This window comes from Leopardus geoffroyi, chromosome A2 (assembly GCF_018350155.1).
Source record: "Leopardus geoffroyi isolate Oge1 chromosome A2, O.geoffroyi_Oge1_pat1.0, whole genome shotgun sequence".
Classification (NCBI taxonomy): Eukaryota; Metazoa; Chordata; class Mammalia; order Carnivora; family Felidae; genus Leopardus; species Leopardus geoffroyi.
In genome coordinates, this window is record NC_059331.1 from 3,909,345 (window position 1) to 3,926,039 (window position 16,695).

Sequence of the window (16,695 nt, forward strand, 5' to 3'; positions counted from 1 at the left end):
AATGATGCCGGGTAACTGGTCAGCCAAGCGCTCCTTCCTGGTTCACGTAGCTACCCCTTGCGGCCAGCGTCATTTCCCTACTTGGGGGGTGAGGAAGTGTAGCTCAGAGGGGTTTATTAACTTGCCCGGGGCCACACAGCGCTAGAGGCTAAAACCACCTTGCAATAGAGCGGGCAGAAGAGAGAGGCTGGGGTGGGGGGTGGGGGGGGTCTGTGGCGAGGCTGTCTGAAGGAGGAGGCTTTTTGTAAGGAGACAGAGATTTCCTGGTGCCCCCAGCCCCCCCCCCCCCAAACGAGGCTTAGAAAACAGCCCAGCAAAGCAGGGTTCCCGAAGGATCTGTGTGAACGTATGGGAAGTGGGGGGGGGGGTACCTGTTTGTGCCATTCCTTTGGGGGAACCGCCCCTTACTGACCCTGCCTGTGTGGGCAGACACACCCCGGACTCCAGGGAGAACTCTGCCAAGCAGGCTATCTGCTCCTCGGGGACGGTCACCCGACCCAAGCTGGGCCAGTGAGCAGTCATCCTGGGCCACCCCGTCCTCTCTTTGGGGTGGTGGCCCCGGAGCCTGGAGCGGATGGGGGGGGAATCCCGAGGAGACAGTCAATATGGAAGAAGACAAACCCAGAGGCAGAGGGAGGGTGAGGGCTAAGAACACCGTACGAGCTCCTGGATCTAGCTGAACCTGAAGCCGGCCACAGCGTGGCCATTTTAATGACACGGATCGACGAATTCCCTTTGTTACGTGAACCAGTTTGAGGTGGACCAGGCTCTTGTAATCAGAGGGGCAAGATCGAGATGACGAATGGTGACAGCGCTAGTCCCTTCAGGCGGCTCTCCTGCACAGGCTCAGTAGAATCCCTCCCGCCAGGCTCTGGACCCCGGTGGTGTGACAGGCTGGGGAGGGGACATCACGGTGCCCCAAAGAGACAAATCCAAAGCAAGACTTTCGATGCTTCCTCCTCTCAGGTTTGTCCCTCCCCCCCCGCCCCCCCGGGAGGCCAGTACCTCGGAGGACAGTGAGTTTCGCGTGGACCGTGACCTCCCCGACCGAGTTCTGTGCCACGCACTCGTACACGTTCTCATCCCGGGGTGTCCGCAGCGGCTGGATCCTCAGCACGGCCCCCGCACTCTGGTCAAACTCGATCGTCTGCCGCGGGCGAGGGGAGAAAGGTGAGGCCGGCGGCCGGGACGGGGGCCGGGCCTGACCCTGTGCACAAATGCGCCACGGGCAGAGACTGGGCCCGGGGACGTGCAGGAGGGCGTGTGGGCATGTGGGGGAGTCCGTGTGACAGGCGCGTGAATCGTGCCGCACGTACAAGCGAGGCTGATCCTGTGTGTGAGACGAGACAGAGAGGGCAGGGCCTTGCCGGAGGCCACACAGCACACAGCCTGCAGGGCCGGCCCGGGGTACTCCCTGAGCCGGGGAGGGGGGACAGTTGCTCTGGCCACGGAGGGTGGCGGCCCGTGTGACCCCTGGGAGATATTTCTGCGACGTCTGTGGCCGAGCTACGGCCGCCCCGCGTGCGGAGGGGGCTCTGCCGCCCGACTGTCTCCCCTCCCCCCAGACTCACCTCAAAGCGTTGTGAATTGACCTTCTTGCCTTTCTTGTTCCAGGTCACCCGTGGCTTGGGGTCGCCCGTGGCCTGACACACGAAGGAGGCCACGCCCCCCGACACGCCGATCTGGTCCTTGGGTTCTTTGATGAACCTGGGGGGCTCTGGAGATACAGCAGGAAGAGGAGGGGTGTGGCGGGCCCAGGCAGGAGGCCAGGACCCCACGGGGCCACGCAGACGTGCCCTCTATCCCCGACCCAGCCACAGAGTACCATGTGGGCCCCGGGGAAGGGGAGGGAAAGGAGGAAGGCAGAGAAACGCTGAGTCTGAACGCCCTCCCCACGCCCACCCCCGAGACCACAGCCGCACACGCTCCCATGTGCGCCCGAGACATGGGACATGGGGAGCCCTCCCCCAAGACGCTGGGGTCCTCAGACTTGGCACCTGGAGGCCCCCAGTGGCGCCCGGCCAAACCCTGGAGGGTCCTTGGCCCTAAAGACTTGGAAGGAGGTGACTGGTCTGATCCCTGCTGGGACAGGTGGGGAAAGTGAGGCACCAAGCGGGGTAGCAGCGGGTGACCAAGGGATGTGAGGTCAGAGCCCGCATTTTCAACCCGGGGCTCCAGCCTCTCGATCCCTGGGAGGCGTCCGTCCCAACAAGAGGGGTCAGCGCTGGGAGCGGAAGTTCAGAAAGGGCGGTCTGGTTTCCTGAGGCCCAAGATGCTGACAACCAGCACAGCAAGCACTTACTGGGCGCCGAGTGTATGCAGGGGGCTAGCTCTGCAACATTTCACCCCCGGACAGCGCGGAGTGCCGGGGCCGCCACGGTCCCCACAGGATAAAACTTTAGGCACAGAGAAGTAAGGCCTTTGCTTCGACGCACGGCCAGCCGGCGGCCGAGCCGAGCCGTGAAACGGGCTGGCTCACAACTGATCTGACGGACTCAGTCTCTCCAGGAAGGTCTCAGGCGGGGCCTGCTGCGTCTTTAACCCCGTCCACAGCCTCAGCTCCGCCCCTTGGACACGTTACAGTGTCCGTGGAGGTACATCATCACCATTACTTTCTTTCTTACTGACTTTTCACAGTAACCTCCAAATGGCCCAAAGGGACAATGGATTTCCTCTCCTAGCGATGCTACAATGTATCTCGTTCAACGAGCTCAGTTACTCCCGAGACTTTTCCCAAAAGCTTCCAGGGCTGGACGGGCTGGCAAGGTCCCTCGGGAAACAACGTCCATATCCAACAAAAGGGGACCGGCTGAACGTATCCTGGGACCAGGGTGCGTCTCTCACTACTAGGGAAGGAACAGCAGGGGACAGATGTTGTCGCGTGGGAAAAAGGACAGCGGATGTTCCTGTTTGCGTGAAAAGAAACATAAAAAGGGCCAAAGAGAAATGGGGCGGGGAAAGGGAGCCCACGCACGTGTAGAGATGAGGGCCACCCCAGGAGAGAAACCAGGCGGCTGGACACAGTGGGAGAAGCCCTTCCGACCTGGTACCTTTTTGAGATTTACAACTATTTACAGATAAATCGAAATGATTTTTTTTAATTTTTTAAAATGTTTATTTTTGAGGTGGGGGGGAGGGGGGGACGGGGCATGAGTGGGGGAGGGACAGAGAGGGAGACACAGAATCCGAAGCAGGCTCCAGGCTCTGAGCTGTCAGCCCAGAGCCCGACGTGGGGCTCGAACTCACGAACTGTGAGATCATGACCTGGGCTGAAGTTGGATGCTTAACCGACTGAGCCACCCAGACACCCCAAATAGAAATGATTTTTTAAGTTTACTTATTTATTTTGAGAGAGAGAGAAAGAGAGTGCATACACACGGGAGGGGCAGAGAGAAGGAGAGAGAATCCCGAGCCTGATGTGGGGCTCGAACTCATGAACTGTGAGATCAGGACTTGAATGGAAACCAAGAGTTGGACGTTTAACTGACCGAGCCACCCAGGCGTCCCAGAAAGGGTTTCTTAAGAAATAAGATTTTGAGGGGCCCCTGGGTGGCTCGGTCAGTTGGGCATCCGACTTTGGGTCAGGTCGCGATCTCACCATTCGTGAGTTCGAGCCCCGTGTCAGGCTCTGTGCCGTCAGCACAGAACCCCCTTCAGATCCTCTGTCCCCCTCTCTCTGCCCCTCCCCTGCTTGTACTCTCCCCCAAAACATGCATATTCTAAAAAAACACAGATTTGGATAAAAAGGTGAGCTGATAAAAGAAAAATATTAAGGAAGCAAAAGGCTGGGGTCCGAGGAGGAGCAGACAAGAGGCCGCCTCAAGCTACGTACAGCAATCCTGGGTCCCTAAGCCTCCGAGATCAAAGGAAACAGCAGAGGCCCACGTGGGTTCGCCTGGAAAATTCTGGATGCCTGGAAGGCTGAAGCAGCTCAAGGAGGCCTCGGGAGCCCAGTCTTGGTGCCCACAGGCCCCGGCTTCTCCCACCCACGGCTCAGGCGAGGCTTTGAACAAGGGGTGCCCATCCCAGTGGCCCGAGCGGCCTCGCCTCCCTTGTTCAAAGCTCTGCTCCCCCCGATGTGACCGTGTGTGACTTTAGCGGCCATCTCTTGAAAACTGGCCGCCGTGTGCGGCCCCACGAAGCCGTGACTGTTCGTCATCTCGTGCAGATTCAGGGTTAAAAAGCTTCCGTGAGGTCACACGGCCCAGACGACACCACCCGGGTTTGAACCCGGGGTCTTTCTGTCCACAGGCGCCCGTCTTAGGCTCCTATCGCCTCCAGGCCCTGGGCCTGATTCAGATGTTTTGCTCCTGGCTGAGCCCGGGGCTGGGCCGGCCCCTCCCTGGCTCTGCCGGCCTCAGCCGCCCTTCCTCCAACCTCGGGAACGGTGACTGGGGCCATATGTGTCCCCAGCCAGCGTCACGGAGGAAAGTCACTGTGGCCGGGGCAGGAATCTTACTTCTGGGGAAATCCTCTCTCGGGAGCCCCTGGAAGGAGGGGCGGAAGTGGGCTGCAGGAGGCATCCAGCTAGCCGTTGATGAGCCCGGACTCGCTCCCCTAGGCCAGCACCTCCCCTGGGGAGCCTTCTCAGATTACCACGGGCTGGGTCAGGAGCTCCTCTGTGGGCAAGGCAGCCTGGGCGTCCCCCCTCACAGCCTTGACCACGCTGGGCCAAGATACCTGGTCCCGTGCCGCTTGGCAGGGTGGGCACGGGGCCACCCCCACTCCCCGGTGGCCCTTGAGAAAATGGGGCTCTTGACCTGAGCCCCCCCTCTCTGCCGGGCAGACGCCCTCCCAGGCTACCCCCAGGCGGCTCTGGGGTGACAGACACACAGCCTGGAAGAGACCTGTCTGCTCGCCGCGCCCCCACGCCAACATTTCGTGTGGACGCCTGGAGTCTCCCGTCTGGACAAACCCTCCCCTCCTCCTCTTGGCAAAGGGCCCCCCCCCCCCGACACAAGAAAGGCACTCTGGGGTGCGGCCGTCCGTCCCGGGCCAGGGGACACCCAGCGTGATGCTTTCGCCGGGGACCCAGAGAGGCAAAACCAAGGCTCAGAAAGGGTGAGAGCTGCTGGGGATCACCCAGCTTGTGATGGACGAGAAGCTCCTGGGACCCCACCCGGGGCCCCTGGAAACAGCACCGTCGACGAACGGGAGGTGGGTCCTCGGGACCGAGAGCGCCTCGGCGTCTCCGTGTCACCCACGAGGAGACCTGAGGGTCAGGGGGGTGATACGCACAGCACGGAGGCTGCGTGGAACGCCCCGGCCCGAGTTCTGGGTTTCCGGCTCGGGTTCTGCAGAGCAGAAGCCGGACCAGAGCCAGAGACCCCACCCGCCGGGCCCCTCCGACCCGCCTGGGCCTGCCCCACGGCATCCTGGGAAGGCCCCGCAGGACCCGAAGCCCTTGCTGGGGCACAACTCGCTCCTCTCGGAGCCGGCTGGGGGGCTCCCGCTGCCCACGTGGGCCCTCTGTGGCCTGAGAGCCCCCACCCTCCGTGGCTCCCCGAGGACCGGGGCCATTCCCTGGACAGAGCGCCTGTGAAGCAGACCCGCCTCTGGGGGCAAGATGCCTCCGCCTCCAGGAGGAAGATCCGGGTCTGAGGGTCGGGCAGGAGCGACACCGCAAGTGACAGGGCAGTAACGACCCAGGGCCCACCGACGGAGCGCCCCCTGAGCCAGCCCCAGCTGCCCACCTGGGTGACACTCTCCACCTGCTCACTGGGAGCAACGCAGTCACCTGGGCCCTGCCCTCACCCCGTCTGTGCTCCCTGTGGCGGCCACCAGAGGGCGCCCATGAGCCCCCGAGCCAGGCGCCGCCTTCCTCTGCCCGCAGCCCTCCAGGACTCCCACTCTCCCGGAGGAGAAGCCCCAAGTCCCCTCTGAGGCCCCCAAGGCCCTCCCCTCTTCCCTGTCTCCCCCTCGCTCACTCTACTCCAGCCACGCGGGCTTCCTGGTCCAACATTCCTGGGTCCTGCCCCAGGGCCTTTGCACATGCTGTTCCCGCTGCTTCGGACACTTTCCTCCCCCAGATGCCCCCAGGATGCACTTCTCAGCTCCCTTAGGTCTCTGCTCAGATGCCACCTCCTTCCCTGACGTTCCCCCATCCCTTTAAGATGCAGCCCCCACCCTTCCTCTCTACACCCACATCCCCAGATGTCCACCGTCCAACACACGCAGTGCTTCTCCTTCGCTAGATGATGAGCTCCGGAAAGGGGTGGGACGTTTCTGTCCCGCGTCTAAACCAGTGCCCGGCACACAGTAGGTGCTTATGAGAAACACACCGAATAAGGGAGAGCACAGATCTACCGTGGGCACACGACAGAGCCAGGATGGGAACCCAGGCCAGGGTAGTCCCCAAATTCTGTGGCCCCCCTCAATCACAACGGGTCTCTGGCTCTGGCAGCCTCAGTTTCCCCAAGGCTGGCAAAAACCACCGCGGCAAGATGTCAAAGCAGTCACCACGTCATTTACTCAACTCGCGGAAGTAAAACTCATAGTTCTCAGCTGGGGGCGAGGCATTCTTGCCTGGGGTCACCTGTGGTCGGCACAACTGGGGGTGGGGGTGGGGGGCTCCTGGCGGAGAGGAGTGGGTGGGGCCAGGGATGCTGCATACCCTCCCCCCCCCCCCCCCCCCGGGACAGTGCCCGGGACACCCGCCCCAGGGAACAAGCTGACCCTGCATTAAATAAATGAATGAGGGCCCCTGGGCGGCTCTGTCGCTGGGCATCTGACTCTGGTTACAGCTCAGATCGTGACCTAAGGGTTCATGGGATCGAGCCCCGCGTGGGGCTCCACGCTGACAGCAGGAAGCCTGCGTGGGATTCTGTCTCCCTCTTTCTCCGCCCCTCCCCCACGTTCGTGATCTTTCTCGCTCTCTCTCAAAATAAGTAAACAAACGAACGACTGAATGAAATACTAAAACACCTAGCGCCTTCGGCTTGCTGTTCCACCACCTGGAACAGAGCCCAGCGAGGCACAGGTCCTGGGAACTGACCAGATGGATGACAGCCCGGCCGCGGCTGGAAGCTACTGGCCTGGGGGGGGGGGGGGGGGGGCGGGGAGTGTGGTGTTGTCAGGAAACCGGGGCTCTCACAAAACACAGCCTGGCTACCTCCTGGCCATCACGGAACGTCACTGTGGCTCAGTTCCCCCATCTGTACGACGGGAACAGTGACAGCAGCGTTCATTCCGTCAGGCTGCGGTGGCTGATCTGAATGCGTTCGGCATTTGCTAAAAAAACAACACGAAAACAAGGAAAAGCACAAACAGACGCGGCAAGCGTGCGTGTCTCTGTGCTCACCCGGCGGCAGTAATTACCGCGCCCGCGGTAACGTGGGACCGTGGGCCTACTACGTGCCAAGCAGCACACGGGGCCTTATTGTGCGTCCTTGCCACAAGAATGCTGGGACGCGGACGTGTCTGAGTCTCATTCAGGTGGAAACGGAGGCTGAGAGAGGTTGAGTCACCAGCCCAAGGTCACACAGCAGGTGATGGTAAAGCCAGGATTCGCACCCAGACTGACCTCAGATCCCTGCTTCCTTCCTGCTGCCCTGACGGATACCTCTAGGCCCCTGACGGTAGGTCGGGTCTTAGCGTCGGGCCCAGGGCTGACCCTCATTCTTTCCACGTTACTGCCAGTACCGAAGCCTCACCGGCCCCCAGCGACGCCAGCCCCTTTCTTCACCTCCAGGCCGTTCTCCGTGCTCGCGCCTTCACCAGCAACGCTCTTTCCACCAGCGAACTCCTACACACCCACAAAGCCCCAGCTCCAATGCCCCCTCTCCCAAGAAGCCTCCCCTGGCTCCACCTGTGGAAGGTCATGGAACCAGCACGCTCAGCTCTAAGCGGGCCAAGTCTGTATTTAGCACCAGGCTCGGCACAGAGCTGAGGCATCGTCGTTACCGGTATTGCTGTTTATGCCATCGTTATCCCTGGCCTCCGAACCTCCCAGGACCAGGGTCCGGTAGGCGCTTCAGGCAGCCTCATTCGTGGAGCACAGAGGCCCCGGGGAGGAGGCGGGGACACACGTCCACTCGCAAACGTGTACACTCAGACGCCCGCACACCCCGCAGGAGGCGCTTACCTTCTGCCGTGCAGCCTCCGACCAGCAGGACCACGAGGAGGCCCACGGGACCGACCACAGAGGCCACTCCGGGGCCCCAGGCAGGCACCATGCTTGGCAGCTACCTGCGACCTCCGACCTCCGCCCTGGAGGGCGACGGCCCCCCCGGTCCCTCACGAAGAGGCCTCAGCGTCAGACGGGACAGCGTCTGCAGAGACAACGGAGGGGCCGTGAGAGGGGAGAGGGGCAATCCGGGGGGCCTTCGTGGCAGAGGGAGGAGAGGAGGGTCATGGGGTTGGGGGAAAGGCTTACGGGACAACGGGGCGGGGGTCACGGGGCGCTGGGGAGGCAGAAGGAAGGTGCGTGTCCCCCCACATCCCCGCCCTGAAACCCACCCTCCGTGTGACGGTGTTAGGAAGCAGGGCCTTTGGTCACAAGGGTGGGGCCCTCGGGAACGGGCTTAGCGCCTAGAAGACACCCCAGAGGGCCCTCTCAGCCCCTCTGCCTCGTGAGCACGGGGCCAGAGGACCCTTGATCTTGAACTCCCAGCCTCCAGAACCGTGAGACACACGGGGCTGCTGTTCGTAAGCCACGGGGCCCGTGGGATTTTGCGCGGCCATCCCAGCGGCCTGAGACGGCCCCCCCCCCCCCCCCCCCCCACCCCGGCCGCTGGCTGAGTCCTGATCCCAGGTGAGACCCCCTCTGACAGAGCCCGGATCTCAGAGCCTCGCCGAGCCCCCAGGCAGAACGGAACACCAGTTTCCAGGCGCGCTCGGAGCACCGGCTCCTGCCCGCCCAGGCTGGGCCTCCGGAAAGACGAGGCCCCAGCTGGTGCTGCTGGCCGACTGGGCGCCCCACCTCGGCCCCGTTCAGCCCCCAGACAGATCGTCCCCCCGCCCACCTGCCGGCCCCTGCCCCCTGCCCTGTTCTAACGCCTCCGCGGCTCCCGCTGCCCCCAGAGGAAGCTGCTTCTCCTAGGACTTCCTCTCCCGGAGGCGCAGCCACACGGAGCTCAGTCCCGCCGGCGAGCCCTGGCCCTGCTGTGCCCTCTGCTGTCCCCCCACGGCTGCGTGACAGGTCTCAGCTCAGCTGTCACTTCCTCCAGAAGCTCCCCTCCCCACCCCCGCCGCCCGGTTCACATCCCACAGCCTCCGACATGAGTAAGGCCGCCCTCCGCACCTTGACCCCAGGGTGCGAATCACACGCGAACGCGCTTCGCTCAGAATCGGTTCCTCCGAGGATCTGAGCTCTTCCAGGGTGGAAGGGTCCCTGGTCACAAAGCCCCCTCCCCAGTCTTCTCCGCTTTGGCCAGAGCCAGGGCAGAGGGCCGGGGAGAGGCAGGGAGGGGCCCAAGGATGAGGCCCCCGCGGCCGGGTCGGCCCCACGCCCGCCCCGGGCCGTGCCCCGGGCGGGTCCGGGCCATGACCACAGGGATAGGTGCCACATAATGATGGGGCAAGTCCCTGTGATTCTGGCTCCCAAAATACCCAGCTGCGGTCGCCTCGCCCGGCCCGAGGGGCCCCAGGAGGAGGCCGGGCTGGTGGTGGCCTGATCATGGCTCGGGGTCGGGGGTGGGGAAGTCAGGATGGGAGGGGGAGGGTCAGGGGGGCCCGCCCTGCACACAGTCAGACCAGACAGGGCGAAGGACGCCTGCCACGGGCCACAGACGGACCCCCCACACACACACGTGCGTTCGCACAGTCAGGCGACAGAGACGGGTCCGCACGCGGGCCACGAAACGGGCACAGAATCAGACCTCAGACGCACAGAGCCAGATGAGACACACGCACAGGGTCGCGGGCGGGCCGACGAACCGCGTGAAAAGCGGGGTCAGATCCGGGCCAGCGGCACCCGCGCACCCCGGACCCAGACGTGTGCCCGCCGTCAACCAGACGGACGCGCAGACAGGCACGCGGCCTCACCACAGACACACACGGCAGGTGGGTAAAGAGAAGCCTAGGGCACAGCCCCGTCCCCTGTGCCCCCCGCCGTGGGCAAGAGGGGCCGAACAGGAAGGTGGGGGCCCCAGGTGGGGAAAAGGGCCCACAGCCAGCTGCCCACCGCTGGTCACGCCTGAGTGGGGGGGGGGGGGGCCTCTGGCCCAGACAACATGGGTCAGCTGGGCGGGCCCTCGGAGAGCCTCTGGGGAAACTGAGGCCGCAGAGAAAGCCTGCCCGGGGGAGGGGCGGGGGCTCAAACTCGGGGCTGCTGGGCCCACCACGGACCCCCGGGAGGGCGACCTCCTTCTCCCCCTCTGCCTGCCCGCCCCCAGAATGCAGGCGTGGCGCAGAGGTCCCAGACGGGCCCCGTGCCCGGGAGGGGCTCCAGGAGCAGCCGCCTTCAAAACAGGGCGGCCCCTAATTACCCCCTGGCTCCCAGAGCCCTGGCCTCGCAGGGCCCATGCCTTCTCAACGTCTGGGCAGGACGGGGCTAATCCAGGCACGGGCGCCTCCAAAATGCCACGCCAGCCCGTGCAGGAGGAAGGGCGCAGCCCTGGGGGCGTCCAGGGCCCCCCCCCCCCGGACGGCACAGCGGGAAGCGGGGGTGGGAGGCGGGGAGGGGAGCGTCACACGCCCCACGGAAGGGACAAGGTTGCAGGCTCCCTCGGGCCCCCGTCCCCCTCTCCCCCTCCCCCCGAGGAACTTGCGCTGGCGGTGGGGTCTCCTGCAAGGGGTCGAGGAAAAAACATCACCAAGTTCCATCAGTTCTGCCGTCCAACGCGAGCCGGTCTCTGCTCACGTCTTACCCCTTCCTCCACCTCCACCCGGTCCAGCCCCATCATCGCCCACCGGGGCCAATGCACCCAGCTCCCGCCCACGCCCCCACAGTCTCTCCTCCCCCGGAAGCCACAGGGCGCCTGGATCAGATGCTGCTCTCCTCTGCCCACGCCCTTCCAGGGCTCCCACCTCCCCCGGGGCCAAAGCCCCCGGCCTCCCCTGACTCCCCAGGCCCTGCACCACCTGCCCCATCCTCTCCCTGTCCTTCCCTCCTCCCTCATTCTGCTCCAGCCACGCAGGCCTCCTTACTGTTCCTCCAACATGCCGGGCACGGTCCTGCCCCAGGGCCTTTGCACGTGCTGTGCCCGCTGCCCACATTTAATATCACTCGGCTGAAAATTAAAGGGCGAACGGGAACAGGGAGAGTGTCTCGGCACAAGGAACAGCACGAGGAAGGGCAAGAAACAGAACCCGGAGATCCGAGGAGAGGGAGGGGAGAGATTTGGGCAGAGAGGTAGGTATGGACTGGACCCACAGGGCATCGAGGAGCCCTTGGCAGCTCTGAGCCGGGAGGGACCTGGCCGGGTTGACACGTGACCGAGCCTCCTCCCTGCCCCTCTCGCGGTAAAGCACCCTGGGCCGCCAATCCTGCCCCTGTCGAGAAAAAGAAACTGAGGCAGGTGCACTGGGGCCGAATAAGGCGGCAACCCCAAGCTCCTGGAGATGGTGTGGCCGTTAACAAGGAAGCAGCCCCCCGTGGGAGTCGCAGAAAATAACTCAGATGGCAAACGAGGCTGGGCTCTGGGGAGGGGGGAGGAGGGAGGGAGGAGAACCCTGGGAGGGGCCCCGCCCACCGCGCCGGGCCACCAGCGAGAGCGGCCTCCGTGGCAGGGGCTGCCTGTCGGAGGCAGGTGCCCCCCCCCCCCCCCCCACAGATGAGAAAACTGAGGCTCACGGAGGCGCGGCGACTCGCCCCAGGCCCCTGGGTGGGACCTTGGGTCCAGAGCCCACGTTTAAACACATGACCGTGTCCTTCCCTGGCCGCTGTGTGATCTGAGGAAAGCAGATGATCCTCTCTGGGCCCAGCACAGGCTTCCGGGCTGCCTCTGGGGGCTCCGAGGCCTAGATAACAGGGCGTGGGTAGATACCCATTCTGGCCGGTCACCAGGGTGCGGGTCACGAGATCCCGGAGCCGGCCTCGTGTACCCACGCGGAGCAGGGAGCATAAAGGGGCAATTATGACCCAGGCCTGGGCAGCCAACAGGCCCCGTGCCACATGCACGAGGCTGTCCCCTGAGGCTTGAGGACACCCCAGTGCCTCTCCCTGCCCCCACCTTAGGGTCCGCCCTGGCCTGGGAGGGGCTCATGGGCACAAGCCACCCGCCAGGGGCAGCAGGTAAGGCTGGAAACCAGGGAAGAGTCCCCAGCTCCGCACAACCTCCCCCGCCCCCCTACCCCCTCCCTCCTGCGACCGCCCAGAATCCCTCTTCTGAGGCCTCAGAGACCCTCGAGGGTAGGACCTGGGGTTCCAGGCTTCCTGGATCCCTGTGTCACCAAAGCGTTAAGGAGGGTCCATACACCTCTGTAGTCACTGGTGGCCTCAAAGCGGGTCCAGCCAAGCCCCTCTCCCCCTTGGGGCCTCAATGTCCCCCACCTCACCCAGGAAGAGGGCTCAGGGTGGGGCCGAGGAGGGCCCGCCCTGCCACCTTCCGAGAATGGGCTGAGACCAGCCAAGGGAGCCGCCTTTAATTAACCATCAAAACGCACTGGGTGCTGTGTCCCCAAGGGTCCCCCCGCAGTCAGGAGTGGACAGGAGGGGCGGATAGGGAGCCAAGCCCAGCCCCACAGGGAGGGATGGGTAATGCCAGCTGGGTGTCCCCACTGTGTGCTGAGCCCTCTTACATGCTACCTGTGCGTCCTTCTGCTTGACAGATGAGGAAGGGAGCTCAGAGAGGGGCAGCTGTAAGGTGAGGGGCACACAGCCAGAGGCCAGCTCTCAGTCGACCTCCGAGGTGCCCCGGCTGCCAACTCCACCCTTAAAGGTGTGATGCTGGGCCCACCCTGCTGCCCCTTCCCACAGACTACCACAGCCCCCAAGAGGCACCGGTCCGCCTCAGGCCTCGGGGCCTTTCCCAACACGGGCACCCTGGCCCGGTACACCCTCCCCAAGCTGGCCCACCCGTGGACTCACCCTCCAGGGCACAGCCACGGATGTCCCCACCCCAGACTGAATCTTGACCCCTCCGGACTCCTCCCCCTATCCCAGGACCCTTCCTTAGCCCAGCCCTGACCCACCGTCCTGGGGCTGGGAGTGGCCGTGTCTGACTCTGTCCCTCCTCTGCTCTCAAACATTCCGTGGCTCCCATCGATGTCCATTAAAATCCAGACTCCGATCCTCAGCCTTCAGAACTGCTGACCCCATCGTGTTGCATGCCCAGCGCCTCGCTGGGCCAGGCTGGTGCCCCTAGCCACTGCCCTCTGGCTCACACAGGGGTAGGAGTACCTCCCAATCCTACTACCCAACACACCCTTCCTAATCCCCATCAACCTCCAGCGTTCACACCCATCCTCAGGTCTCAACTGAGCTGCCGCCCCCTCCAGGAAGCCCTCCTGGGGGTCCCAGCCTGGATCAAGGGCCCCCTCGGGGCTACCCCCACACCATGTGTGTCCCCCATCACAGGTCTGTCATCCTCCAAGATGGCAGCCCCGTCTGCACCCTGGGAACGTGCCTGGCCACTTGGCACTTTACCCCCATCATCCCTGTGATCACATCCATTTCAGAGGCGGAAACCGAGGCCAGAGGGAGACATCACAGGAAGAAGAGGCTGACAAGGACACGGCCTCCAGCTGTAACTTACTCGCGTCTGCTCTAAGGTTTTGCTGCACACTTAGGAGTGGAGAGGAGGTTCAGGACAGGGCGGGCAGGACTTGGGTGGCTGGGACCCCTAGCCCCAAAGTCACACAGCAAGACCCTCTGGGTGGCCCACGGCTCTGAGAAGGAATCCCGGGAAGCAGGACGCTGGAGGCAACAAAAGGGGGTGCTGAGATATGGGTCTGGTGGGCAATGACGGGGGACAGAGGCGTGGAGCTTAGGGACAGGGGCAGGAAGTGGAAAAGTGGGAGCTGACCCCCCCCCTCAGTTCATTAAAGCCCCCAACAAGGTACAGCATTAACCTGAGATCTACAGACCCGAGGGGGTACAGGGACAAGTAAAGAGAGGAAAACTTTGTGAGTTTTTTGGGGGGACCCCAGTCCGGTTCCCAGGGGAGGGATGCAGAACCCCGATCAGGGCGCCCCTGGGCTGGCAGAAGGCCGCCCGGACCCTGGCTCCGCCCCCAGGAGGGTGGGGGAGGAGGTCGGGCTGGGGGCCAGGCGGGGGAGGGGACCCCGCGGAGCATAACGGTCCGGAGTTTTCCTAAGTCCCAGCGCCTGGCCTGAATTGGGGGCGGGGGGAGGGGCGCCAGGCAGCAGGGGGCTGAGCTGTCCCTGGAGGGTGGCTGGACCGGCCCGAGCAGAGCGGAGGTGGGGGAGAACGCGGGGGTCCCCCCCCCCCACTCCCGGGAGCCTGGAGGGGAGGCAAGGAGGGGAACAAAGCCCAGCGCAGCCCGGGCCTCGAGGCGGAAGGGGATCCGGGCGCACTCACCCCGCGGATCTCGGCGCGGAGATCGGGGCCCGGGCCCCCTCGGCTGGGCCCGCTGCCGCCCGTCCCTCGGTCCGCCCGGAGCGCGGCGCGCAGCGAGGACTCGGGAGAGGCCAAGGCCCCGCGAGCTCGGCCCGGGGGCGGGCCCGGGGGCGGGGACTGCGGGCGGGGCGGCCAGGGGGCGGGCCCAGGGAGGGGGCTCCGGAGCAGGGCGGGGCCCCGGCCGGAAGTGGGGCGGGGGGACTAGTGGGGAGCACCATCAGGGGGCGGGGGGCAGCAGGAGGAGGCCTCCGAGGGGGTAACCGCGCTCCCCCAACGTGCACACGCACGAAGCGGTGCCCCAAGGGGCACAGCCCGAGATACCCCCTGCTTCGTAAGCCTGATCCCAGAGGGAGCCCCCCACCCCGCCCCCGCTTCTCTTGCAGGCGCTGATCGTGGCCATGGCAACGGATGAAGGGGCTGGATGCGGGACGCGGCGGCAGAGGGCTCCCCAAACACAGCCAAACACAGGAGGTCGGGGAAGGGGCAGAAAGACGCCCTCCCAGTCTGGGCTGGAAGACACAGGCCACGCCCCCTGCACTCCGAACCCCCCCCCCCAGGGTGGGGGAGGGGCGCGGGCAGAAAGCAGCTCCCCCCGCCCTCCCCTGCTGGGGTCCGCTAGGATGAGCGGGGGACACCAAGGCAGAGGCCCCCACGCCAGCCACAGCCCTGAGGAGGGGGCGGAGAGTGCGCACAGGGCCAGATTGGAAACAGATGGGGCCACCGAGCCAGGTCCCAGACACCCCGGGGGGGCGGGGGGGGCGAGGGGGGGTGAGGGGGGGCGGGAGGAGGAGGGGCAGCCCCACGCGGGCAGCCAATCCCGGCCTGCGCTGCGGCCCCGTGCGGGTTTGAAAACTCCATCCGAGGGGCAGGGCATACAGAGGTCCTGCAGGCCCAGGGCGCTCCGGGAAGCGGTCAAGGAGGGCCGGGGACCCTGGGGGAGACCCAGGAGCCACCGCAGGGGGCCGGCTTCCCCATCTGCTCCGATCCCTGGTGAAAATGCTTCCCGTTCCTTTAGGAACGTGTATTGATTGGGCTCTTAGTGTATACCGTGCGCACACGTACGCGCTCCCGTTACCCCCACCATCACCCCGCTTTGCAAACGGAGAAGAGGGAGAAAAGTTACTTGCTCGCGGTCGGGAGGAACAGGGAGTCGAACCAAGGTTTGGGTCCAGAGGCTGAGCCCTTACCCACAATGCTGCGGGAGGCCTGGAGCCCAAAAAGAACAAATCGCTAAAATGTTAAGCCCCCTCTAGAAGCTCACTGCCCAGTGGCGAGAAGGAGGCCGGCAGCCCAGGGGAGACCCCGGATCAAGTTCAGGGACAACCCCCTCCCCTGGTGGCCTTTCCACGCCCAGCTATGGCTGCCTTGGCCAGGGGCCCACCCCCCACGGCTCCCCGGCATTGCTGCTGGGTGATCTGCCCGTTTGGCGCTCCGTGCCTCAGTTCCTCGCTCTGCGAAATGGAACATTTAACCCCACCTCCTCTGGCACTGGGGAGGCCAGCACACAGTAGGCGCTCTGCGAAGTGTGCGGCCGCAGACTGTTCACCTGCCCCCTTAGGTCCTGCTAAGCTGACTCTTTGACATCTTCTCTCCCCCAGAGCCCAGACTCTGGGAGGCACACAGTAGGTGCTTTAGGAGGTGGGCCATCTGGCACCCCAGCATCACGTGGGGCATCCAGGAGGCGCTCTGTGTCAACACGGGTGTGGAGTCCCCCCAGTTCAGCTGGGCACACAGTGGGTCCTCAGGAAATGCAACCGGGAGCACAGTAGGTGCTCTGTCCAGGCACAGGGCTCATGCAGACCTCGGTTTGAATCCAGGGACTCCCCACGCGATCTCCAGTAAGAACCCGTACCTCTCCGGGCCTCGGTTTCCCCATCTGTAACATAAGCCAGCTGTCAGGACGCCCAAGGCTGTGTGACCCGGGGCAAACAGGCCTGAGGACCCGCCACCCTCCTCCCCAACTGGCCCCGCCCCGCCTGGGCCTCCTGCCCACGTCCCCCCGGAGATGACCTCTTGCCTCCCTGCGATGGTGGTGACCGCAGCGGGCTGGGAACACAGCCACCCCCCTGGTCAGGGTGGGGGGATCTGGGGCAGGAGTGAGGTCTGTATCTGGCCTCTCCCAGCGGAGGGGCCCATATCTGCACGGTGCCCTATTCACCCCTCATCGTGGCTCTGATCACCCCCTCTGTTAACTGCCTGGTACGGGTCCACCTCTCCGGCCAGACTGGGGCCTC

General features: G+C 64.7%; 1 protein-coding gene across 23 annotated transcripts in view; it reads right to left on the reverse strand.

The window, feature by feature from the left end:
* Positions 1-16,695, reverse strand: part of PTPRS (protein tyrosine phosphatase receptor type S) — a 96,385-nt gene that overhangs the window by 53,216 nt on the left and 26,474 nt on the right. For 7 of the 23 annotated variants that reach the window (XM_045491644.1, XM_045491645.1, XM_045491658.1 and 4 more), the window contains exons 1-4: positions 14,423-14,551; positions 8,084-8,270; positions 1,572-1,717; positions 1,006-1,147 (exon numbers count right to left, since the gene is read on the reverse strand). In XM_045491644.1, the coding sequence (XP_045347600.1) occupies positions 1,006-1,147; positions 1,572-1,717; positions 8,084-8,174 (379 nt within the window). In that variant the 5' untranslated portion in view covers positions 8,175-8,270; positions 14,423-14,551. Of the gene's footprint in view, positions 1-1,005; positions 1,148-1,571; positions 1,718-8,083; positions 8,271-13,637; positions 13,799-14,422; positions 14,569-16,695 lie in introns of those variants that run through there. The other 16 variants (XM_045491661.1, XM_045491655.1, XM_045491648.1 and 13 more) reach the window with 6 other exon arrangements.